The sequence below is a fragment of the Herpailurus yagouaroundi genome, unplaced genomic scaffold, assembly GCF_014898765.1.
Source record: "Herpailurus yagouaroundi ecotype Mexico unplaced genomic scaffold, PumYag 189, whole genome shotgun sequence".
Classification (NCBI taxonomy): Eukaryota; Metazoa; Chordata; class Mammalia; order Carnivora; family Felidae; genus Herpailurus; species Herpailurus yagouaroundi.
The window spans coordinates 11,705,059-11,731,227 of record NW_024412420.1 but is presented as its reverse complement, the minus strand read 5'-3'; the positions used below and the strand labels follow the sequence as shown (position 1 = coordinate 11,731,227).

The window sequence follows — 26,169 nt, the reverse complement described above, 5'->3', positions numbered from 1 at the left end:
CGCGCGTCATCTCCGCGCGCCGGAAGCTACGCGCCGACTTCCTGCCGCGGGGCAGAGCGGCCCCGCCTTCCTCGGGTGGCCGGGTTGGGAGAAGCCCCGGCGGAGCCCCGCGGCGGGGAAGGACGAGGCGGCGAGGACGCGTGGCGGTGGCCTCCTTGTCGGCCGCGCGTTCCCCCACCCACGTGGGTGCCTGGGACCCTCGCTTGTTGGCGCGGCTGCCCTTCCGCCGCCACCCAGCCTCCGGTCGCCTGATACGGGGCCAGGCGCGGAGTCTCCCCGAAGCTTCCACATTGAGCATGGAACCCAACCCATTCTGCTCTAATGGAGCCGACCCCGTTGGAGTCAAACGCGGAGGTTCTGACTGGGGCAGGTCTTGCAGTTAAGAACTTGGACTCTGGAATCGGAAAGCCTGGCCCCAGAGCCCACGACCGCTGCTTATGATCTAGTAGCTTCCGGCAAAGTCCTGAACCTCTCGTGGTCTACTGGCCACGGTTGGTTTGGAGTAACCTACTCGTGAGGTGGTTGTGAGGATGAAGGGAGAAAATATGTAACCAAGCATTTAGGGCGATGCCTGACACATAAGTAAACATCCGCTATGATTGTTATTCACCAGATGTGGGGTGGAATCCGTCTGTGTGTTTACGAAGCTCCATAAGTTGTTTTTTTTTTTTTATTTTTTTAATGTTTATTTATTTTTGAGGCAGAGAGAGAGATAGAAAATGAGTGGGGGAGGGGCAGAGAGAGAGAGGGAGGCACAGAATCCGAAGCAGGCTCCAGACTCTGAGCTGTCAGCACAGAGCCCGATGCAGGGCTCGAACTCACGAGCGGTGAGATCATGACCTGGAGGTCAGGCACTCAACGACCTGAGCTGCCCAGGTGCCCCTCCATAAGTGATTGCTATAGCATTGAGCCTAACAAAAGGACTAGTGAAGGATTCTTAGGGAGTAAGAAGATCAAATTCTGGTTTTTGGAAAAATTAGTGACAGCCCAGGACTCCTGGGTGGCTCAGTTGGGTAAGCATCCGACTTTTGATTTCTGCTCAGGTCATGATCTCCTGGTCCCCAAGACCAAGCCCCACATGGGGCTCTGCGCTGGCAGTGGGGAGCCTGCTTGGGATCCTCTTTCTCCCCTTTCACTGCCCCTCCCCCTGCTAACATGCGCCCTCTCTCTTTTTCTCTCTAAAAATAAATAAACTTTAAAAACAGAAAAATCGGTGACAACCTAGAGAGACTTAAGTCAGTCATAGCAATCCAACCTAGGAATGAGAGCTAGGGGGTGCCTGGCTGGCTCAGCCCCAGGAGCATGCCCACTCTTGATCCCAGAGTTGTGGATTTGAGTCCCACACTGGGTGTCGAGATTACTTAAATAAATAAAACTCACAAAAAAGAAATGGTGACCGCTAGGACTAAGAGAGTGGCCACGAGGACAGAGAGAATGGGACAGACGGGATATTTGGGACAGACGGGTATTTGGAAGGCAGAATGGTAAAACCGATAGATGAGGGCAGTGTGGGTGGGGGGAAATGCTCCCGTTTCCTGGCTTGGGCAACAGGGTGGTGCTATTCAGAGAAGGGGTGGGGGGACAGGGATTGACACCACAGGATGAAGCTGGAGAGGTAATTAAGAGTGGTTTTGAACATGTTGAAATTGAGGTCTCTGTAACATCACAGGAGAGATGGCCAGTGGTCATCTGGATGTGCTGGTAGAAAGGTCCACAGAAAGAGCTGGGCAGAGCTACACAGATCCAGAATCCGCAGCAAGGTAAAATCGTGAATGTGAGTAATGTTACCAGAGGTTTCAAGTTAAAGGATTAGAAGAGGATGGGCAATCGTCCGCCACCATTTTGGTCCTTAAGGGATAATGGAGCCAGGAGCCAATGGGCCTGGGTCCCTCAGGATTTCATGCAGCGGAACTGTCACTGTCACACCAGCCGTGAGCTCCCTGCCTCTGGATGATCTTTATTTTTGAGAGAGACAGAGACAGAGCAAGCGCGGGGAGCGGGGAACGGGCAGAGAGAAAGGGAGACACAGAATCTGAAGCAGGCTCCTGGCTCCGAGCTGTCAGCACAGAGCCTGATGCGGGGCTCGAGCTCATGGGCTGTGAGATCCTGACCTGAGCCGAAGTCGGACACCTGAGCCGAAGTCGGACGCCTGACCGACTGAGCCGGGTTTTATTTTTTAGTAATCTCCACACCCAACGTGGGGCTCAAGCTCACAGCCCAGAGATCAAGAGTTGCTCGCTCCACTGACTGAGCCAGCCAGGCGCCCCTCATACCGTCATATTCTTCCTATGCCACTCCCTGACACAAAAATTTGGTCCCTTCGTGACTCACTGACACAAATAGACACACCTGCTTCATTTCTCACTCTTTGACTCACACCGTATGACCCCTTAAGATACATGCGCTGATCCCTCCCTCACACCCATGTCTTCAAATTGAACTATCCATACCCTCAAATGCACACACACACATACTCACTCCCATAGGTGCAAACACCTGGCCTGAGACAAACCTTGTGACCACACTTACGCGGACACCCTCACTCCCTTATTCGGACACGTTTGTTCTCTCTTACAATTTTAGAGAAAGTATGTTGACCAGTAATGTGCTGGTAAATGTTTAACGAGCCCCTCTCCCGGCTGGGAGGGAGGAGCTCTGATTTATGGCACTTGTCAATTTCCACGGTGCACCCTGGCCATGGCCAATTTCAAGCTAACAATGATTCTACAACCTGCTCACAAAATTCCTGACAACTTAACCACGGCTCCCAGAAGCGCTCAGCCCCAGTATACGCTGTGTGCAGCCCATCACATTTGTCATCCCTTGCTTTCAGTGACTCACTGGCCTTAGCCGGAGCACAGGACTTCAGTTCTCTACCTCACGGAGGCAGTGTAGTGCATGGTTAACAGCTATTACGTTCTTCTCTTAAAATGATGTCATGAGGCTTTAAGTGATGTTTGTAAGGTACTGAGCACAATGCCTGGCCCGTAATAATAACACTGTACCAAGATTATTTTAAATCACCCTTTCTGATTCGCTGACCCCCGGACAACCCAAGACTCCAGAGACAGAGATCCAACTTCTCCCCAGGACAACCAGCTCTACCATAGAGAATCACTAAACTATATCCTCTGAGCAAAGGCATGCTCTGAATTGTGTGACACACATTCTCTCCGACCTCAAGGAGTTTAGGGGAGAGGAAATCTACAATATCGGAGTTGGAAGACAGTGCCTGGCAGCCCTCAGGCAAATTCAGTTCTCAAAAGCGTTTTGTTTGGTCAGCAGAAAGCGTGTCTCTTCCATTTTCACAGTCCCCATCCTTCCCATTGTCTTACAGCCTCCCCACTTTTCTCAATTATGCTACTGGCCCGGCCCTTCAGCCGATCCAGCTGGCCACTCCCTGATTTAAAACCAATACCCTTGTATTTCTAAATTGAGGTTTAGGTGGGTAAATGATAACAAAAGTTAACTTTTATTGACCATTTACTTTGTGCCAGGCATTATCTGAATTAATACCTCAACCCTAGGAGTTGGGTAGTTAGGAATCTTCTTTTTCACAGACAGGAAACAGGCCAAGAGTGAGGAACTAACTAACTTGCCAAGTCACGGACTGAGTAAGCGATTTGAATCTTTGAATCGAGGTGCGTTTGACTCTTGTCTCCTAAAATAGGACTGACTAGATCGAGGGGAGAGAGGGCATTCCAGGTAAGATAACCCGAGTGAAAGGGGTGGGTAGACAGCCCTGTTTTCTGTGGACACCAGGCACTGGGGGGAAGGTGGTGGGCGGAGGGGGGGAAGGGGGGCTTTGAACACTGGAAGATAAAGGTACTGACGTTTGGACAAACGGAGTTGGCCCCTTTCCTTTCACTCCTACCACCATCATGCCAGGGTAAGCCTGGAATCCTGCGGTGGTCTGCCCTTCCCGCTTTCATCTCTGTTCATCTCAGTATATAGTCCTCACTCATGATTGTTTGGGAACGCTTCTAGGTCTTCCAACCTGCCCCTACTCAGAATCCTTCAGGACCTTGCCCTTGGTCTGAGGATAAACTCCAAAAGCTTCACTATGACCTTTAAGACCCTGCCTCTGCCTACCCATCCAGCATCTGTTCGTGCTAATCTCCCATTGCCTGTTTTGCTTTGTGATAACACTGGGGCGATATCTATTAAGGCTCGCCTCATCCCTTGGCCATTTTATCCTTGCAAGTTCACTCCGCTTGGACGTCACGTTCTCAAAGAGGCCCTTCCGACCCCCCCCCCCCACTCTATCTAGATGAGGCTGCTCCATTCTTTCTCATAGCACCCTACTCTTTCTTCACATGGCTTAGGATGTTAGGTGATTATTAATGTGTGTGTGTGTGTGTGTGTGTGTGTGTGTGTGTGTGCGCGCGCGCGTGTGTATGTATGTTGAAGATTAAAGTCTGTCTCCATCACGGGACTGCAAATTCCTCAAGGGCAAGGACTGTGCTCATTTCCTTGGCTGCCATATTCCCAGTGGTGACCACAGTCCCTGCCAATGTTAGCTTTCCAATAAGTGTTTGTAGACTAAAGAGACGAATTATGGGTGCCGGTGGGAGCCATAGCTCCTTTGCATTGGGTGGCACACACACACAGAAGACCATTCCCTGGTAGCACTCGGTAGACGTCGGAATAAGTTTCGACCATGGGCACAAGGATTCATTTCAGCTTAAACTTTATTGGTTTGGCTTCTCTCGGGGGCCCTGGGGTGCAGCTGAGGCCTGAGCAAATGAAGGGCAGAGTCCGGACCTGAGCTGGGTTTGGTCTGAGTCACTGAAACCTGGGGAGAGTGGAAAGAGGAGGGGTAGTGGTTGGAGAGGGGGGTCATTATCCACTTAGAGTCGGCAAAGCAAATCCATCCTGGTGCCCAGCCATGGTTCAGCTGCTCCTACCTCCCAATTACCTTCTTAATTATAAGTCATCAAAGTAAGTCCAGAAAGCACCCACCACCTTCCTACGGAGAATTTCTCATACTCTTCTCCATTGTTCTGATCCCGGCCCCCTCCCCCTTTCCCTTCCTGCCCTCTACAGGAAGCCATCCCAGATTTGGTCCCCGGCTTGCCAGCATGGAAGCCTGAGATGTATTTCGGTTTCCACGCCTCAGTGTTTGCATCTTGAAATGAGTGTCCTTTAGGTGGGCGGATCTCTTCACGGTGTTAGTCATCCCTTGCTTCTGGGACATAATAGATTAAAGGACTTCCTAGCCGGTGAGGTCGATTCAAGGACCACTGAGACCCGCAGAGAGAGGAAACTTGTCTCCAACTCTACAAGTGCCGTCACTGGGAAGGGGCCATGGGACAAGGATACAGTGGGAAAGCCGAGAATAGGATGGGGTGGGCGGGGAGGTGAGCGCAGCCTGTCACCTGGACGCAGTGGAGACAGAAGTTCAAGAAGGGATAATAGCCGCCAACATCACTGAACTCCTGTTCCTCACAGGTTGCTCTCGGCTCTCTCCCTGGATTATCTCGCTTAAACCTGACAACAGTCCCATGAAGTGGTCTGAATAAGCCTTGATTTTCGTGAAAACACGGAGGTTCAGAGAGGCTTATGGGTTTGCTGGGGTGACGATCTGAATCCATGTGTGGCCCCAAAGCCCAAGCTTATGAGCGCTGTGTATGATGCCCAAAGCCGCCGACCGCCGCCCCCACCTGAGCCTGCAGATTTCCATCTGATCCGCCATCCAAGCCAGCAGCTCTCGAATCAGTAAATCCTTTAGCAGATCTTCATCACTGGGGTTCTTGGGTAGGGAGCTGCCAAGAAGAAAGGCTTCGGCGGGCTTGGCCATTTTTTTTTTTTTTAGCCTCGGCCCCACCCGGAGTGAGTAAATAGAGGGCCCGGGACTCCAAGGGGCAGCGGGGGTGGGGGGAGGGAGTCAACACAGCTGCTCTCCCTCTCTCATCTCAGCTTTCAAAGCTCCACCCTGGTCTGCAGGCCAGGGGAATAGGGGGTCTTCAATACAGATGTCCCACCCACCCACCCAGAATGCCTTCCCCAAACCCGAGAGGTGATTTAGGGCACATTCACTCTCTAGAATGATCCGAAGGTTCCTCAGCTTTCTCGGAGAGGGGGCAACTGATGTCAAGGGACTGGCTTTGGAAGGGTCCCCATTCCTCAAACGCGGCCTTCCTGAAGTTTGTCGGGGAGAAGCGGGGAAGCCAGATTCCTGAGGTCTCTTGCGCTGCCCCCTCTCCTTGCCTCTGTGACTCTGCGTACTAGGTCATCAATCGTCGGGACTCTGGCCCCCAAACCCCTCCTTGGACCCCAGCCCCGATTTCTCCCAGGCTTCTCCCCTTAAGCTTGGGCTGGCCTCCGGGAACTCAGAGAAGACCCCTCTTCGAACTGAGAGTGGAAGGGGATGCTTATCTGGGGCCTTGCCCTGCTCCAGGGTCTGGGAGAGGGAACAATGAGGCCCTGCCCCCACTCCTTCCCTTGTGGGCTGACTCACCCCTGCTGCGCCCTCGCCGCCCCCTCCTTCCTGTTAGATTGATGGGCCAGCTCCAGGGCCCCAGCCTCCCTCTGGGTGATGTTGTGCTTCCAGCTGGTCAGGTAAAGATTAGGGGGTGGGTGGGGCTGGGGAGACTCCAGATGTCCCCCAGTCCCCAAGCGCTCCGATCTTTGGGGACCTTAACCCAAGTCGCAGAGGGGACGTCTTTGTTCCACGGTCCCACTGCCTGTCTTCAGCTGCCAGAGAAGAGCTTTTCGGCGTCTACCGTGCTGAGCAAACAGCGAGGGCAGGGGAAGGGACTTGGCCAAGAGAAGAAGGACAAGGGCAGTGTATCCTATTTCCTAAGTCCGAAGTGACCACCACCAAATCGTCTTTGTCAGCAGCTCAGCGATCTCTGTCTTAGTCCCCAGCCCAGTGGGGATCCTCTGTGAGCCCCCCCAACCCCCCCCCACCCCCCGCCCGCCATCTTCCCTGATCCTTCTCCTTAGAAGAAGACTGGAAAATTGCCTTAGTCCCACGCCAGACTGGGCTACCGCCTGAGCCCTGGTCAGGGCCACCATGTTGCCCAGCTCCCCATCGGTGCCTAAGGGAAAGGCACAGCCTGGAGTTGAAGTACAGGCCCGCGTGGCACATGTGACGTCCGGTCTACACGAAGGAAGGCACAGCCAGCCTGGGGCCAAGAGAGGGCAGGTGCATTGACTTACTCATTCTTCTTCCCCTTCTGGGCCAGCAGCCAGTTCACAAAGTCTTGTTGGCGGATCTTGTCCATAGCGATGCTGTAGTCACTGATGAAAGTCCCCTCGGCATACCTGGGGCCTCGAGGTCGGGGGCCACTGACCCTAGTGTGGAGTCTGGGGGGGCAGGGAGGGGAGACGAAAGAGAAAGCAGGACACCGTGGGAGGGGCAGGGGGCGAGGGGACTCACGATGCGGGGACAAACGATCGATCGTCACTGACAGGAGGCTGATGTTTGAAAACAACCCTCCCCCCTTTCTTGGGAGTCAGTTTTTATGGAGACGCCCTGTTGTCTAAGCATCAAGCCCCTGGGACTCTGTCCTCAGCCCAAGGGCCCACTGCGTCCTTAGTGGGTGTGGCTCTCGCTTCTGGGCAGAGAGGGATCAGGGGTCCCCCTGAACTCAGGGGACTGATCTCAGGTCCCTCCTTTACTCCTCTTGCCTGGCCCAACCCCATTCAAGTCTTCGTTCTTGATCCATACCAACAGTAGTGAGCCCTCACATAACGGCACTTACTCTGTTCCAGATCCTCTATAAGCCCTTTACTGCGTAAACTCATGTGATCCTGATAACACCCCTACAAGGTAGACACCATATTTTTAAAAACTTTTTTTTTTAACGCTTATTCATTTTTTTGAGAGACAGAGCGTGAGTGAGGGAGGAGAAGAGAGAGAGGGAGACACAGAATCTGAAGCAGGCTCCGGGCTCTGAGCTGTCAGCCCAGAGCCCGATGCGGGGCTCGAACTCACAGACCGTGAGATCGTGACCTGAGCCGAAGTCGGACGCCCAACCGACTGAGCCACCCAGGTGCCCCCAGACACCATATTTTTTTGTGTATTTATTTATTTTGAGAGAGAGAGAGAGAGAGGAAGAGAGAATCCTAAGCAGACACCAAGTGTGGAGCCTGATGCGGGGCTTGAACGCACGAACCATGAGATCACGGCCTGAGCCGCAGTCGGACATTCAACCCCCTGAGCCACCCAGGCGCCCCAGGTAGACTCTCTTTCTATCCCTTTTTGGGAACGAGGAAACCAAGGTGCAGCGAGATTGATGTAGCACACACAGAGCAGGGGGCAGATCTAGGATCTACCCTCGGGCAGTCTGAGCCCACGTTCCCAGCTTCTATGTGACGGCCCCTGTCCTCGTCCACATCTGACGTGGCTGATTTGTGGGGAAGACGGCTAGTCCTTGCCTCCGACAAGGCTCAGACAAGTCCCTCCTGGTCCTCCGGAGCACAGAGGTCCCATGCTCCACGGGCTCAGAACATTCTGCCTTTCCTCGCGGTGCTCGGGACAGCCTGCAACTCGCCTAGGTGGTTCTTTGTCCCCCACTTTGGGCCTGTACGTTCCGCGAGGCATTTGTGGACCACTCGGCGCGTTTATGTCCTGTGGGTGGCGCCCAGGAGGCCTCCGCTACAGTTTGACCAAAGAATGAACATACGCGAACGCTGAAGGCTTTCGCTAGGAAGGGAGGCGCCGTCCTCTAGTTCAGACACTGAGCCACTGAGGAGGAAGTCCTTCCAGAGATCTAACCACAGTCTCTCTTGTGGCAGTGGGAGCTCGGAATAAATACCCTCTGATTCTGTCCTCACTCGGCGCACACACACTGCTGGCAGGTTCTCCCTCCAGTTCTTCCCTCTTGGCCTGGGATTCCTCCCTTTCTCATCCCCTCCGCCCCCTCAAAGCCAGAACCCGGCCATCCTCCGCGGCCTCCTCCCCTGCACCCCTACCTGGAGTGACCCTCCCCTTTCTCTGCCAGCACTGCGGCCAGGAGCAGGGACCCCAGCAGCAGATTGAAGATCTTCGTGGCTCCCATCTTCCAAGGGTTATTTCCTGAGCGAAGAGACAAAAGGGGACCAGGATGAGGGAAGCAGCGTGCTCAGGGACAGCCGGTGTGGCCGGCCACGTCCCGCTGACGCCTCAGAGCGTTGTGCGGGTTCTGAAAGCTGGGGACCCTGAGCTCTGGGGATCAGGGCTTTTCTGGGAGGCTGGAGCCGCGCCTTGGGGAGCGGCAGGGGCTCTCAGATCGGCCGTCACCTAAACCATCACAGAGCCTCCTGCCCGGAGTGAAAGTCACCAGCAGGACCGGACCGTCTCATCCTCTCCTTCTCGAGCTTCATTGTTTCTACCCGGGGTCCCCCTGCAGGAAGACGAGCCCGGACATCTCTAGGTCTGGCTTGGGCTTCTCGGGGCTTGGGGGGAAGGTTCATTACTGCTTTTCACCCCTTTTCAAGGGGTGCTTTTCACCCCCCCCCCGGATGAAATGGGGTCAGACCTGCTGCGCCCTCCTTCTTTGGCCACCTGGGTGTTACAGGAATCCTGAGAACCGCCGCCTTATTTCTCACGTAGAGGAAAAGAGAGAGGTGCCGGGGTGACGGTGCTGAGCATTAATGGGTGCCAAGATCCACTGCCCCTCCAGTATCCCGTCCGTTCCCTGTCCCAGCTGCTCTCTTACCTGGCTTCCTTTCCAGCTCTTCCTTAGATCGAGGACAGGGCAGGGATTGCTTCCTCCCACCTTCTGGACCTTTGGAGCCTCTCTCAAGAGAGTCGGCGGTAGCCCCTTTATATCCAGGCATCGCACACCTGCTGATTAGCCTAAAAGCATCTTATCTCAAAAAATTAAGTCCGCAGCTCCTGCCACATTAAGTCCATTTTACGCGTAATAAAGCTGCCCTTTCCACCTGAACTGTGCTAATCGATGATTAACATTTGGGTATCTCGGCTGCCTCAGACGGCAGGCTACCTTAAGGGTCCCCTTTCTTCTCCCCCCGCCCCCACTTCTGGGCACGGGGCCCTGTATTCTTCCCGCCCCACTTCCTTTACAGGTGCTCTCAGAAAGGATGCCCTGGGTGAGGGCACACTTGGGTAGGGTGGCATTGCCTGGGGTAGGACCGCTCCCACAGGCCACAGGCCGCCCCTGGATCAGAGAGAGCAGGGCACAGTCCTTTGAACCCCGGCCCCGGATAGTGGCCCACAGCTTTGGCAGTGAAGCAATGTCCCCGCTGCGAAATCTAGGGGGATATCCCAGCCGGCTGGGGGAAAGGGCTGGAGAGTGAGACCGTTGAGGGGACACGAAGAATGGGGGGTTCCTGGGGTAGCTGGGAACCACAAACTTACAGCCAAGCTGCCTTCCTCCGTAGGGGCAGGGTAGAGGCAGCGGGGTGGGGTGGGGATAGAGGCACATTTACCCCTTGGGAACTCGAGGGAAGGCGGGCAGCTACAATTCTATCTGTAAAGATTTATTGGGGCGCCTGGGTGGCTCAGTTGGTTAAGCGTCCAACTCCCGATTTCGACTCAGGTCATGATTTCATGGTCCGTGAGTTGGAGCCCCTCCCAGGCTCTATGCTGACAGCGTGGAGCCTGCTTGGGATTCTCTCTCTCCCTCTCCCTCCCCACCCTGCCCCTCTCCCCCTGCTCACATACTCTCTCTCTAAAATATAAAATAAATCCTAAAAAAAAAAAAAAGTTATGAGATCCAAGCCTCTCTCCTCAAATGCCCTACACAAGAGAATGCCCTATACAAGAGAAGTCTGTGGTTCTGTCTCTGCCATCAGACTGGGGGATCTGAGGGTATGCTGTCCCTGTCAGGCTGGAGGGCTCACCAGGGCATGGCTTTGTCTCCCTGATCAGACTTGGGAGGGGGGGGCTCTCTGAGATCAGGAGTATGAACCAAAGGCTACCTGTTCCCCATCCCACAGAAGCTTCCGGAGTGAGGCTAAGGGTCATCCTGAAGGAGCTGCCTCTGACTCTCTCCAAGCACTAAGCACATGGCTCTGTCTTCAGGGCTCAGGCTCGAAGGGGCAGGGCAGACACTGCATTTGGGGCAGACCCCCAAGGCCTCCTTCCTAGACTCTTCCTTCTCCGCTCGCCGTGGTACTTTGAACCCCAAACAACCAAACCCGTGCCCTGCCTATTAGCTTCAGGCTCGGCTGATAAAGGCCACTTTCCTTTCCAGGTAAACTGTGCAGCCGGGAAGCAGCTCCAGCGTGAAGTTAAGTGCTTGTGTGGGACGAGGGGGTAACTGGACTAGGGGAGCAACTCGTCTCTGCTCCCTAGAAACCTCGCCCACCCGCCGCCTATGTTTCACCGTCGAGAAGAACTTCTCTCCCGGCAAGCTCTGCAAATTCCATCTCCCGGCTCTCAATGGGGAGAGATTAGGCATCATTTCAGATCTGGCCTCCAGAGGGGATGTGGGGGTGCTTGTGATCCTGTTTCCTGTTGAGCAACAGTTGATGGGCTCGCTCGGAAGGGTGTGTGTCAAAACCTGGGCACCCCTGCCTGGAGGCACAAGGTATCCAGGAAGGGTGAACATCATTCCCTGGGACCCCTAGGTCTAATGCCCAACAAGACTTGAGGGTTCTGGGATGGGTCCTGGCAGCCCTAAGTCACTGCCTGGTGCTCTGGGGATTAGTTTGGGGGCCAGGCTCCTCCGAAGGCCAGTTGTGCCTCAAACCCGCACGTCACCCCGTCTTGGAGGGGACCTCTCTGCAGTCCCCCAACCTGTTTCCCTTTGATCTTTGGCTCTCAGGCAGTGGACAGACTAGAGAGAATGTGCCCTGGGCCCTGGGGGAGGAAGGAATGTAGGGAGGGCCAGAGGAGGAGATCAGAGAAGATGCCAGATGCCCAGGGAGACCCCCAGCCCCCAGCCCAGGGCATATTGGGAGGCTGGAGAATGGAAAAGATGGCCTTCCGCGTTTCCGGGGATCAGAGCCTGCTGAACTTGATCAAAATAGTTCAGTCAATCCCCTGCAACCCCACCAGCCTGTCCACGCACGATAAGTGCCCGAGGGTGCAGATTCCAGCACAGTGCAGCCGTGGGGACAGGGAGGGGGACCCTGGACGTGGCAGACCCTCAGTCCACTGGGGAAACTTTCCAGGATGTGGGGGGTCAGAGAGGTCACAGGGGATGGGAAGGCGGAGGAAGCCCGGCTACAAAGGCCAATGGCCCAGACAGGTGGAGAGCGGGTGTGTGTGTGTATGTTTTGGGGGGGGGTCCTAAGGACTCATAGAAGCCAGGGAATCAGCACAGGAAGGGATAGTGGCAGTATTGTTGCAAGAGAACCCAGGGTCCTGCTCCCCAGAGCCTCCTGATTCTGGATTGAGGCCCCAGGATGAGAACCCGAGCAGCAGAGAGGCTTTGGGGGTTGCCGGCTTTTCCAGCAAGAAAAACTGGAAGGTGGTGACTCACCCCAGCCCCCCAACCCTCCAACCCCCCCACAGCCCAAGGGCCACAGCGGACATTCCAGGCCCAGCACCACAGCCAGGCCAGGGTGACTCAGAGGGCTGGTTGTAGCCTCCCTGCCAGGGACTCCGCCTCAGAGGTCGACTCGGGCTTCAAGCTCATCGGCTGACTCAGAAAGCAGATATCCCTCTCTGATCTCTCTTACACCAGGTGGCAGATTTATACTTCCTCTCCTGCAGAGGAGACAGAGACGCAAGCTTTGCTGAGCCATCTGCTCTGTGCCTTGCCTCCCCAGTCACCTCTCGAGCGCGGTCGTGGGCCCAAACGTGTCTGTACATGCCAGCCCTGGTACCACTCCGGTCAAGATAGGTCCTTTGCCGGAGGAATCTTCGAGAAAGAAGATACTTGGTCCAGGAGATCGTAATACTCTGGCATGATGACAGATAGGTTAACCACCCTTACGGCGGTGAGCGGTTTTTAATGGATTATAATTGTCAGGTCACTATGCCATACACCCCAGGCCAATATCTGACCTAGACTTTGATGAAAATAAATAAATAAATAAAGGGGCGCCTGGGTGGCTCCGTCGGTCAGGCCTCTGACTCTCTTGACTTCGGCTCGGGTCGTGATCTCGGGGTGCGTGAGTTCAAGCCCCGCGTCCCGGCTCCGCCCTGCCCTCGCGGAGCCTGCTTGGGATTCTCTTGTCTCCCTCTCTCTCCGCCCCTCCCCTGCTCATGCTCTCTCTCAAAATAGATAACTAAACTTTAAATAAGTAAAATAAAAGTCTTCGTTAAAAACAGGGAATGTACTACCTACCGCCTCTCTTGGCCAAGCTGCTATAAGGAATCCGTTTGGGAAGTCCCTCTCAATGCCGACCCCAATCCCTCTTGCTGTTTTCAAAGGCTCTCTTTTGTCTGCCTTGGTCAAGAAAAGGGCTCAGCCCTTAGTAGTCGCCGCCTAATCAGTGGGAGGAGAGCTGCGGCGGCGCGGCGAAGAGGCAGAACTGGGGGGTGGGGGGTGGGGGGGGCACAAGGCTCTCATCCCCCCACCCCCCACCCCCTGCCCCCAGGAAGAGAGGGAAAAGCTGGAGGTGTTTTTAGGATGAAAAGCCAAAGGGCTGGGCCTCCCAGAGAAAGCGGCTTTCCTGACCCTTTCTCTGCCCCAGGTGGGAGCACATTCCAGGGGGGAGGGAGGTGAGGGGGTGAGAAGAGAGGGCCCGCCCTTCATTTTCCCTGCAGGGGGACAACTTCCAGGGTCCCCAGCGAGCCCCCCACCCCCCACCCATTCCTGGGCTAGGCGAGGGGAGAGCCCTCTATAACCTCAGCCACCAACCAATCACACCCTTCTTTAAGTAGATTAGGGAGTAGCCTGTGGGGCGGAGAGGGGGCATTCCAGCCGCCCGCCCCTCCCCAGGTGAGGTCTGGCTTTGGGCAAAGCCCTTATCCGGGCGGAGCTTTCGTCTGCCCATCTCGGAACTGGAGATAAGATGGGAGAATCCAGGAGCGCCTGGCTGGCTCAGCAGGGTTGATCTCAGGGTGGTGAGTTCAAGCCCCACAGTGGGGCATAGAGCCTCCTTCAAAAGCACACGAACAGCCGCCGCCCCCCCACCCCCCACCCCAAACAAAAACAGAATCGGTCCTCCCTACCCCGTGGGCAAGTGTGGCATTGATGTCTGGTTCGCCTGAAGGCATCCTGCCAGTGTTGGCAGGTGGCATTCTCTGGAAAGATCTCCTCCACCTCACTCTAATGGCGAGGATTCAGTAAGACGGAATAACAAATCCAGGCCGACTCGGCCCTTCGCCTGGCGCAGGGAAGGTTCATGACATCCGCCTGTTAGGGGTGAGGGCTGTGGAGACAGACCCGCCTAGGCTAGCAGCTGGGTGGTTTAGAGCAACTCAATCAAAGGTGCTTCGGATCAGCTTTCTGGAAAATGGGGAATGTCATGATTCCTGCCTCAGAGAATTGATTTGGGAAACATGTCTACTGAGCAGATACATTGTGTTACCTTGTATGTTGATACATTCCTGATCTTTTGCAGGGGAACAAATTACTCCAAACCTTAGCAGTTTATTTTTTATTTTTATTTATTTATGTATCCATGTATTTATTTTGAGAGAGAGAGAGAGAGAGAGAGAGACTGAGCACGGGTCGGGGAGGGGCCGAGAGAGAGGGAGACACAGAATCCGAAGCAAGCTCCAGTCTCCGAGCTGTCAGCCTGGAGCCCGATGTGGGGTTGGGATCCACGGACCGTGAGATCGTGACCAGCCGGAGTCGGACACTTGAACGACTGAGTCACCCAGGTGCCCCTAAAGATTTTATTTGTAAGCAGTCTCTACACCCAGCGTGGGGCTCAAACTCAACAACCCTGAGATCAAGAGTCTCACGCTCCACCCACTCAGCCCCCAAACTCTAACAGTTCAAAGCCACAGACGGTTGACCTCTCACCGTTTCTGAGGATCAGGAGGACTCTGGCGGTGGCTTAGTTGGGTGGTTCTAGCGGAGGGTCTTTCATAAAGTTGAGGTCAGCTGTCAGTGGAGTCGCTGACACCCCCAGAACCCTGGGGCCTTAGATCACCTTCCAACACCTTCCAAGCTTGTTGCAGCGACTGTAGACGGAAGGCTTCAGCGCCTCCCCGTGTGGACCTCTCTGCATTTCTTCCCCCAGAGCAAAGTCACGCACTTAAAATGACAGCCTAGGTGAAACTCAGAAATGGCATGCTATCCCACCAGCTTTATGCTATTGGTCACAGAGGCCAACCAGATTCACGAAGCATTTCTTTTCATGGCCGTAAACTCTGGCCATTTAATATCTACTTATGCTCATCTCAGTCCCCTTCCCTCTGCAAGAGTGAGAACTGAGATGATTTTGCATCCTGAAGACAGGCAAAGCAAGTAATTTCGCTGATATTCCACAAAGACCCAGCAGAGTACAGACATCAAAATGAGTTGGATTCCAAGCCTGTACTTGCTTTTTAGGCAGAAAATACTGCTTGGGACATACTTACACCAAAAAAAAAAAAAAAAAAAGTTTGTTGTTTTTAATTTTTTAATGTTTATTTTTTATTTTTGAAAGAGAGCAAGCAGGGGAGGGGCAGAGAGAGGGACACAGAATCCCAAGCAGCCTCCAGGCTCTGTGCTGTCAGCACAGAGCCCGATGCGGGGCTTGAACCTTGAGATCACGACCTGAGCCAAAACCAAGAGTGAGACGCTTGACCAACTGAGCCACCCGCGCACCTCACCTAAAATAAGTTTTTAAATTGTTGTTTATCTGAAATTCAGATTTGGGGAGCTTGAGTGGCTCATAGGGTTGAGCCTCCGACTCTTGATTTCAGCTCAGACCATGATCCCAGGGTCACGGGATTGAGTCCGATGTTGGGCTTTGCACTGAGCATGGAGACTAAGATCCTGTCTCTCCCTTTGCCCCTCTCCCCCACTTGCACTCTCTCTCTCTCTCTCAGATATATTTTCTACAAAACTTAACTGCACATCCTGCCCTGTTATTTGCCAAATCTGGCACCCTGGCCTGGAAAGCTTTTTAAAACCCCAATACCTCGGGGTGCCTGGCTGGCTGAGTTCATAGGGTATGCGACTCTTGATCTCAGGGCTGTGAGTTCGAGCCCCATGTTGGGTGTGGTGCCTACTTAAAAAAAAAAAAAATCCCAATGCCTCAGCGCCATTCCCAAAGACTCTGATGTAATGACTCTGGAGATTTTTTTTAAAGCTTTTATTTTGAAATAATTTAAAACCGGGGCTCAGTTGAGCATCCCACTCTTGGTTTTGGCTCAGGTCACGGTCCCAGGGTTGTGGGATTGAGCCCCAGTCGGGCTCTGTGCTGGAAGTTGCAAAAATAATACAGACAACTCCAATATACCCACAGATTCATCAACTTTTAGCAATTTGCCACTTTTGTGGTATCATTCCATTATTTTTTTTCCTGAACATGCGAACATAGGTTATACATGTCATGTTCCTTTACCACTTAATAATTCCACGTGTATTTCCTAAGAACAAGGATATTCGCACACATAACAGCAATAAGGAAATCATGAGATTCAACAAGTTTAACATTGGTTTAAAGCATATAGTCCGTATTGCAATGTTTTCCATTGTCCCAATAGTGTCTTCTGGGGCATTTTATTTTCCCTTCGTTGTCAGATTCACCCCAGGATCATGTATCGCATTTCATTGTCATGTCTCCTTATTTTCCTTCAATTTCTCAGCCTTTCTTTGTCTTTCGTGATACTGACATTTCTGAGAGTAGAAATTCGTTGTGTTACTGAACGTTTCTTAATTTGGCTTTGTCTGATCTCTCTTCCAGATGAAATTCGGGTTATGCAGGGTGGCCAGCATACTATACAATTTAAAGTGTGTCCTTTTGGGGTGTCTGGGTGGCTCAGCCAGTTACGCAACCGACTCTTGGTGTCCGCTCAGGTCATGATCTCAACGATTTGTGAGTTCGAGCCCCGCATCAGGCTCTGTGGTGACAGGGCGGGATCCCTGCTTGGGATTCTCTCTCCCTCTCTCTCTCTGCCCCTTCCCCACTTGCTCTCATCTCTCTCTCAAAAACAAACAAACAAACAAATGAACATAAAAAAATTTTAAAGTGTGTCCTTGCTAAGGGATTGCACTTAGTGGATCAAAATGTCTACCTGCCCATGAGTGATGGAGATTTTCACGCTGTATAGTTACGATTTTCCTCTTTAAAAAAAAAAAAAATAATGTTTATTTTTATTTTTTATTATTATTTTTTTAATGTTTATTTTTGAGAGAGAGAGAGAGAGAGAGAGAGAGACAGAGTGTGAGCAGGAGAGGGGCAGAGACGAGACACAGAATCTGAAGCAGGTTCCAGACTGTCAGCACAGAGCCTGACACGGGGCTCAAACTCACAAGCTGTGAGATCATGACCTGAGCTGAAGTCAGGCATGTAACCGATTGAGCCAACCAGGCGCCCCTCTATTTTCCTTTTTATAACTAATAAGGAATCTAATACCTCCTTCCTCATTAGACTTCCCCCACCCTCAGATTTAGTTAACAACCATTGATGATTTTTGCTTGGACCCATTCTCACGATGATGATGAAAAATGCTCATTTTCCAATTCGCCCCAGTGCTATCCAGGTATAACTGACACATAATTAACTGCATATATTTAATTTAAAGTGCACAGGGGCGCCTGGGTGGCTCAGTCGGTTGAGCGTCCGACTTCAGCCCAGGTCATGATCTCGCAGTCCGTGGGTTCGAGCCCCGCATCGGGCTCTGTGCTGACAGCTCAGAGCCCGGAGCCTGTTTCAGATTCTGTGTCTCCCTCTCTCTCTGACCCTCCCCTGTTCATGCTCTGTCTCTCTCTGTCTCAAAAATAAAGAAACATTAAAAAAAAATTAAAAAAAAAATAAAGTGCACAGTGTGAGGGGTGCCTGGCTGGCTTCGTCAGTGGAGCATGTGAGTCTCGATCTCGCAGTTGTGAGGTCAAGCCCCATGTTGAACATATAGACTAATTAAAAATAAAAAATCTTGGGGCGCCTGGGTGGCGCAGTCGGTTAAGCGGCCGACTTCAGCCAGGTCACGATCTCGCGGTCCGTGAGTTCGAGCCCCGCGTCAGCTCTGGGCTGATGGCTCAGAGCCTGGAGCCTGTTTCCGATTCTGTGTCTCCCTCTCTCTCTGCCCCTCCCCCGTTCATGCTCTGTCTCTCTCTGTCCCAAAAATAAATAAACGTTAAAAAAAAAATTAAAAAAAAAAAAAATCTTGGAGTGCCTGGGTGGCTCGGTCGGGTAACCGCCCGACTCCTGATTTTAGCGAGGTCATGATCTCACGGTTTGTGAGACTGAGCCCGAGCTGGGCTCCTAGATATCAGCACAGAGCCTGCTTGGGATTCTCTCCCTTCCTCTCTGCCCCTCCCCTACTCTCTTGCTCACGCTTGCACACACAGACACTCTTGCTCTCTCTCTCAAAATGAACATGTAAACTTTAAGAAAGAAAAAGAAAAAATCTAGAAAAACCAAGGGGCACATTTTGACAGTTTTTTGTTTTTTTTCAACGTTTATTTATTTTTGAGACAGAGAGAGACAGAGCATGAACGGGGAAGGGGCAGAGAGAGAGGGAGACACAGAATCGGAAGCAGGCTCCAGGTTCTGAGCCATCAGCCCAGAGCCCGACGCGGGGCTAGAACTCACGGACCGCGAGATCGTGACCTGACCTGAGCCGAAGTCGGACGCTCAACCGACTGAGCCACCCAGGTGCCCCACATTTTGACGTTTTGAAATACATCTTCTCCCGTTAAATTGTCACTACAGTTAAAGTAATAAACACCGGGGCGCCTGGCTGGCTCAGTTGGAAGGGAATGCCACACTCGATCTCCGGGTTGTGAGTTTGAGCCCCACATTGGGTGTAGTGAACATACCTATCACCCCCCCCACCCCCCAATTTCCTTGAACTCTCTCTCTCGTGCTCACCCCTCTTCCAACCGCTGATCCGCTTTCTGTCGCTATAGATTAGTTTGCATCTCCTAAAACTTTGTACAAATGGAATTATATAGTATGTATTCTTTTTTCATCTGGCTCCTTTCATTCAGCGTACTTATTTTGAGATGTAAGTGTAGCACGATCAGTTGTCTGTTCTTTTTTATTGCTGAGTAATATTCTTCCGTCATACGCATATATCACAGTTTATCCATTCACCTGTTGATGGACATTTACGTTGTTTCAAGTTTTGGGCTATTACAAATAAAGCCGCCGTGAATATCTGTGGCCAAGTTGTTATGTGGATGGATGCTTTCTTTTTTCTTCGGTGAATACCAAGGATTGGGGTTGTGTTGAACTTTTTAAGAATCTGCCTTCTCTGCCCCTCCCCTGCTAGTGCTCTGTCTCTCTCTCTCTCAAAAATAAATAAACATTTAAAAAGAAAGGAAGGAAGGAAGGAAGGAAGGAAGGAAAAGAAATAAGGAAAGAGAAAGAAAGAAAGAAAGAAAAGAAAGAAAGAAAGAGAAAGAAAGAAAGAAAGAAAAGAAAGAAAAAGAAAGAAAGAAAGAAAGAAAGAAAGAAAGAAAAAGAGAGAAGGAAAGAAACTGACAAACTGTTTTCCTGAAGTGATTGTAACATGTTTCATTTCCATCAGCTGTAAGAGAGCGTCAGGCTTTTTAATTTGAGCCATTCTCATCTGTGCGTAGTGGTATCTCTGTGATTTTAACTTGCGCTGCTCTAATGATGGTGTCTTTTCATGGGCTTATCTGCCACCTGTACCTCTTCTTTGGCGAAATGTCTGTTCAATTTTTTCTCCCATTTTGGGGGGAGAGGGATGTTTGTGTTCTTGTTATTGCGTTTTGAGACTTCTTTATGTATTTTGGGTACAAGTCCTTTGTGAGATACGTGATTTATAAATTTTTCCTCCCAGTCTGTGGCTGTTCTGTTCATTGCCTTACAAGTTACCTTCTAGAGGGGCGGCTGGGGGGCTCAGTCGGTGAAGCGTCCGACTTCGGCTCAGGTCGTGATCTCACAGTCTGTGAGTTCGAGCCCTGCATGGGGCTCTGTGCTGACAGCTCAGAGCCTGGAGCCTGCTTCGGATTCTGGGTCTCCCTCTCTCTCTCTCTGCCCTCTCCCGCTGTCTCTCTCTGTCTCTCAAAAATAAATAAACATTAAAAAAAAAAAAAAAGAGTTACCTTCTAGAACCAAGAGGGTTTTTTCTTTCTTCCTTTCTTTTTGAAATTTTGATGAAGTCCAATTTATCGATTTGGCTTTTCATGAAGTTTGGTTTTGGTGGCGTATCTGAGATATCTTCGCCTAACTCAAGGTCACAAAGGTTTTCTCCTAGAAGCCTTATAGCTTTTGGTTTTATAGTTGACCTACATGATTACATTTAAGTGTATGATTGAGTTAATTTCTGTGTATAGGATGGGATGTGGAAGGAAGTTTTTCGGGGGGACATGAACATCCACTTGTTCCAGCACTATTTGTTGAAAGGATTATCCTTTCTCTGTTGAGCTGTCTGTACACCTCCGTATAAAATAAATTGTGATGTATGTGTGGGTTGCACGAGGATGTTTGTTTGTTTATTTATTTATTTTTAATTTTTTTAAACGTTTACTTATTTTTGAGAGAGAGAGAGTGAGAGAGAGAGTGTGAGAGGGGGAGGAGCAGAGAGAGAGGGAGACACAGAATGCAAAGCAGGCTCCAGGCTCCGAGCTGTCAGCACAGAGCCCGATGAGGGGCTCAAACTCACCAGTCGTGAGATCATCACCTGAGTCAAAGTCGGATGCTTAACTGACTGAGCCACCCAGGAGTCCCTATTTTATTTTTTAAATTAAGGAATGTTAGGGGGGTGCCTGGGTGGCTCAGTCGGTTAAACGCCCGACTTCGGCTCGGGTGATGATCTCACGGTTGGTGAGTTCGAGCCCCGCGTTGGGCTCTGTGTTGACAGCTCGGAGCCTGGAGCCTGGAGCCTGCTTCTGATTCTGTGTTCCCCCCTCTCTCTCTCTCTGCCCCTCCCCTGCTCATGTTTTGTCTCTCCAAAACAAATAAACCTTAAAATTTTCAAATATATACGTTAACAAACACAAATTTTTAAACAATCAAAAATATTTTATTTTTAAGTCATCTTGACACCTCATTGGGGCTCGAATTTACAACCCCAAGATCAAGGGTTGCATGCTCCACAGACTGAGCCAGCCAGGCGCCCCACGCACTAGCATTTTGAAACGCCGCACTGGTGTAGGAGCAAAGACTTGGGGGTCTAAGACACTGAGGTTGGAGTCCTGTTTTTGCTGCCTGTCTGTGGCACAACTGACCTATAGAGTAAAAGCCCTGAAGTTACCCACCTCGGGTGTTCCCCACATTTTGCAATGTCCTTTTCCCTGTTCCCGTCTCTTCTGCTCTTCTCCTGGAGCTGAAAGCTGGTCCTGAGGAATGTTTCTCGAAGCCCAGCCTCCCCAGGATCTAAGAAGGAAGGAAGGAAAGGGTGATGGGCACGGTGGTATCCATAAACGATTTTCAGTCAGTTAGGACATCTAAATCAGACATTTGCTCCCGGCAAGGCTGTATGGACAAAGTCCAGTTCCAAGTCCCTTTACTTTTGGTGGGAAGAGTGTAACTTCTCGCCACGTGTGTACAAGTTCTGCTTAGCCGCTCAGTACGAGAACAATCTATTACTACCTGATCAGTGGAATCTGTTGATAGGCAACATTTTTCAAAAGCATTGGGCTCATGGAAAACTAATAAAGGAGATCTTAGTTGGTGAAAATAATGGAAACCACTCACTGAGACAAAGGAGACAACATGGATCCTGCCCTGAGGTTTCCAGTGCGTCGAAAGACACCATCTCACCACGAGAAACTCCCAGACCGATGCGGAAGAATTGGGCTTCATCCTTCGAGGGGTCTGGTGAATGCACACGGAAACAAAAATATTCATGCCCGGGAGTTAAAAGGAGCGATGTGTCTGTAAGAACTGGGACAGACCGGGCAGGTGTGAATTGGGGTGCTTGTATCATCTCAGTTTATTAGGAATGCATGTATAATTAATCAGACCTTTAGCTAAAGTCAAGCCACATCCGTGATTGATCAGGGTGAGTCGCAGTTAACCCTCAACCTTGGTTACTAATGGAAGGACAATTTCTGGCTGCATCAAACCTGGAAACAGCGGATGAACCCAAACTATCCCGTTTGGTTTGTAAAGGTATTTTGGGGTGATTCACTTGAACATCCATTTGCCTTTTTTTTTTTAAGTTTGTTATAAAAATACAATAGCCTAGAAATCTTGAAAAATATAGCAGAGTCGAGAGAGAGAGAAACAGGGAGAGAGAAAGAGAGAGGGAGAGAGAAACAAAGACAGGAATAGAAAGAAATCCACTAATCTCAAAACCAGAGACTTACTATCGACACGGGTTTCCAGACTTTTTATTATTTCAATGGATTTTGGTTTCTTTCTTTCTCTCCCTTTCTTTTCTCTTTCTTTTCTTGCTTTCTAGCTTTCTCTCTCTCCCTTTCCTTCCTTCCTTCCTTTTTTTTTTTTTTTCTTTTTTCACTGCAAAAACCTTTATTGTTTCCATTTGGTCCAAGGCTTGGGAGAGGGCTCCAGGGTGGTTTAAAAGCTGCCTGGTGATCGCAGGTCTCTTTCTTTTCTTTAAAGTTTAACCTCTTCTGGACGCACCCCTAAATAACACGTTGTCAGTTTTGCATATTTTTGAACTTCTATAAATGGAGCCATACTGGGCATCTTCATCAGTCTCCAGGTTTTTGTTTGTTGGTTGGTCAGAATTGGGAAGTTCACGCCCGTTGCAGAAGTTCCTTCACTGTTATTGGCCCCAAATTCCATTGTTTAACTATACTGTTTTGCTTATCCATTCTCTTGTAGATGCACATTTGTAGGATTTCTAGGTTTTAGTATTATAAACAATGCTGCTATGAATATTCTGGTGCACATCTCCGTGTAGCCACGTGCGAGAGTTTCCGTAAGGTGATTTCTCGTCTTTTATGTTCACGTAGCTTTCATCATTGTTGTTAAGGTGGTTCCAATCAGACAGACTATATGAGAACAAATGCTAAATTGTGTGATATGCATTTTTTAAAATAACCTTCACCCAAGTTTTCTAAACCCCTTTTGGACACGATTTTTAATGGCTGCATAATATTTTACCATCTGGCTATGTTGGAAGTTGTTTGAAGATCTCCCTATTTGTAAGCATTTATATTGCTAACAGTTTTTTGTTTTTTTTTTTTTTTTCCTTGACAGTGGTAAATAACATATTTGTTCAGGGTTTTTGTTTTTGTTTTTTTTTAGTTTTGAAAAGGCTAAAATTTTTTGCCTTTAAAAGTCATAGTAAAATATACATAACAAAATTTATAACTTTAGCCAAGTTTAAATGTTTATTTATTTATTTTGAGAGAGAGAGAGAGAGAGAGAGAGAGAGAGAGAGAGAGAATCCCAAGCGGATCTGTGCTGAGCACAGAGCCCCACACAGGGCTCAATCCCATGAACTGTGAGATCTTGACCCCAGCCAACATCAAGAGTCAGATGCTTAACCGTGGGAGCCACCCAGGTCCCCCTAATTAGCCATTTTTAAGTGTAAAATTCAGTAGCATTAAGTACATTTACATTGTTATGCAACTATCACAGTATCCATCTCAAAAACTTTTTCAACCTCTCAAGTTGAAACTCTGTACCCATTCAACATTAACTCCCCCTAACCCCTGGTAACCACAATCCTACTTTCTGCCTCTATGAACTTTACTATTTTAGGTATCTCCTAGAAGTAGAATAATATATTTGTCCTTTTTGCCTGGCTTATTTTACTTAGCATAATGTTTTCAAGGTTCATCTGTGTGGTAGCTGGGATCAGAATCTCATTGTTTTTTAAGGATGAATAAAATGTTTCACGTACTGGCTTTTTGGTAGAAAAATTTCTCAAAAGTGCAACTTCTCAGGGCGCCTGGGTGGCTCAGTCGGCCGGGTGTCCAACTTCTGGTTTTGGCTCAGGTCATGATCTCAGTTTGTGGGTTCAAGCCCCACGTCAGGCTCTGTGATCTCAGTCTGTGGGTTCAAGCCCACATCAGGCATGGAGCCTGCTTAGGATTCTCTCTCTCCCTCTCTCTGACCTTCCCCAGCTCACATGTGCATGCACATTCTTTCTCTCTCTCTCTCTCAAAATAAATAAACTTTTAAAAAGCGCAACTTCTAAGTCAAACAATATGAAATGGCAAGGTTTTTGTTGCCTTAAAATTGTTGTCCCACACAGCCACATGGAATGTTTTATTTCACTATATTCTTGCTAGTAATGAGTATCATACATTAAAAACAAAACAAAGCACTTTGCTATTTTCACGACCTGCTTAAATTTGACTTTAATTCAGCCTGTGATAAAAAACTGGTTTGCCTTCTTCTTGAGTGTTCATAGCTTTGTTGATAGGTGGGTCTTCAGTCAACGTGTATTATGGCAGGTGGCTGTATATCAGACATCCTGGGACTCACTGAGATGGAAGGCTGTCTGGGGGTGACACTTGTGCTCTGGATGACATACAAAACAATAAATGTTCAGATGGTTGATGGGGTGCTAGGTACCTTCCTAGAAAGAAGATCCTGAGAGATCTGTCAGCAGGAGGTGCAGGCGGACCATTCCTTGAGTTGTCATCTGGTCGGATGGCATCCAGGGAGACAAGGATGGCTGAGGGTTGTGCCAACTAATTCTGTCGGTTGACATTGACCGCCTAAAGCTTTGAGTTGAGAAGACCTCCAAGGCTACTTACCAGACAGAACGGGAAGGTGATGCTCATCTGGAGGGAGACATGTGGCACAGGACAGTCGTGGGTACAAGACTAGGGAGTGACCAGCCGAGAGATACCCCTTGGTTGCTGTTCTTAATGTAGACCAATCAGCCTTTTGAATGGCTTCATCTACCTGTATTCAATCTGATCATTGCAGAGTATTGTATATACAAAAATTAAAAAAAAAAAAAGAAAAAAATAAAAGAAAGAAGAAAGAAAAGAAAAGAAGGGAAAAGACAAAAAGAAAAAGCCCTTACAGACAACACAGCATTTTGTTTGATTGCACTGACCATGTCTTCGTGGAGAGCGTCAAAAGATACTTATTTAATACATATTTTTGGACACCTGTCAGCATTGTGTGGGACTCCAGTGGGTGATATGCAGGCTTTGCCCTCAGGATTTGATACATAAAATGCTAATAACAAAATCGTTTACAAGCAACATAAGACAGAAAAGTGATACAAAGAAGTAAAAGTGTCCAGTGAACTTTCAGACAAGAAAATGCTGCCAGAACCCAGAGCTCTGTGGTCTGAATCACAAAGATGCCCACCTCAAAAATGTAGCAAGCTTTTCGGGGTGTCTTTTTGGTGTATGAGATAATGCAAGCATCTCTCCAGCCTTTCACTTCACCAGAAGTAACAGTTGGAATGACAGCAGGTTAGTGGTAGAGGGACAGGAAGAAGGAAAAGGGAAGGAGCGAAGAAAAGTCTAGAAGGTTGGGATAGGTATATTGATTAAAAAGGAAAGACATGGCTTGGGGGCAGAGGAGCTGGAGAATAACAAAGAGGGGAAGAGAAGTAACAAAGAAAAAAGAAAAATTAAAAAGAGGGTACAGGGAAAGGGGGAGGAGGAAAGGAATGGGCAGTGTCGGGAGTAGGAGGAAAAATGGAGGAACAAAAAGGGGGGGGGGGAGAAAGGGGAGGGGCGGGGGGAGGGGCGGGGAGGAAGAGGAAGATGGGGAAGGACTTCATGAAGCTCATTTCAAAGCAATTTAGAAATAACATTCACGTTTGTTTCCTACACAATTTGTAAACACATTTTAGAAATGAAAGGATAATCATAAACATTTTATTCAAGAATTTACCATATAAATGCCTAACCAAGTACTTTTCAGGTTATTATTTTTTTTTAAGAATGGAAGTTAAGTTGTGTTAATAGTAACTCTTAAAAATTTGGGAGTGTTTTCTGGAGAGGTGAGTGGACCCAGACTTCTTCTAGATTGTTAACCCATGAAAATCAGAAAAAGTTTTAGACTTCTATCTGTTTAATCAAACAACCAAAATAATATTCTATTAGTCTGGGTCCCTTTTCTTTGTAAAACTGCTTTGTGTTACAAAGACAGATGAAGTGCTTTGAAGGAGTATTTTGGTGATGAGATTTTAGTGAAATAGTATATGCATAAAATTTTTAAACATAAATATAAAAAAAAAACCATAGCAGGATCCCCTCTTAAGCACTTTGAAATATTTGAGAAAATATTTCTGGGAAAAAAAAAAGAAAAAAGAAAAAGAAAATCCTAACTAGAGACAAGAGTAAAAGCAATTAATCT

General features: G+C 49.6%; 1 protein-coding gene across 1 annotated transcript; it reads right to left on the bottom strand.

Annotated features, from left to right (window-relative positions):
* Nucleotides 1–4,673: 4,673 nt before the first annotated feature.
* GIP (gastric inhibitory polypeptide) lies at nucleotides 4,674–10,513 on the bottom strand. The gene is made up of 6 exons (XM_040497258.1): nucleotides 9,648–10,513; nucleotides 8,923–9,025; nucleotides 7,165–7,311; nucleotides 6,461–6,553; nucleotides 5,664–5,765; nucleotides 4,674–4,795 (listed from the first exon to the last, which is right to left on the bottom strand). Exons 1-6 carry the CDS (start codon nucleotides 9,766–9,768, stop codon nucleotides 4,786–4,788), a joined length of 576 nt encoding a protein of 191 aa, XP_040353192.1. The 5' UTR covers nucleotides 9,769–10,513; the 3' UTR covers nucleotides 4,674–4,785.
* Nucleotides 10,514–26,169: the final 15,656 nt, after the last annotated feature.

Bases quoted from the DNA above. Each gene is read 5' to 3' on its own strand.
- GIP (XM_040497258.1), bottom strand. From the start codon at position 9,768: ATGCCTGGATATAAAGGGGCTACCGCCGACTCTCTTGAGAGAGGCTCC. The intron at 9,026-9,647 runs GTAAGAGAGCAG...CTCTTCGCTCAG, and splicing joins AGAGCTGGAAAGGAAGCCAG to GAAATAACCCTTGGAAGATG. The intron at 5,766-6,460 runs GTGAGTCAGCCC...TCTTCTTGGCAG, and splicing joins GCGGCGAGGGCGCAGCAGGG to CTCCCTACCCAAGAACCCCA.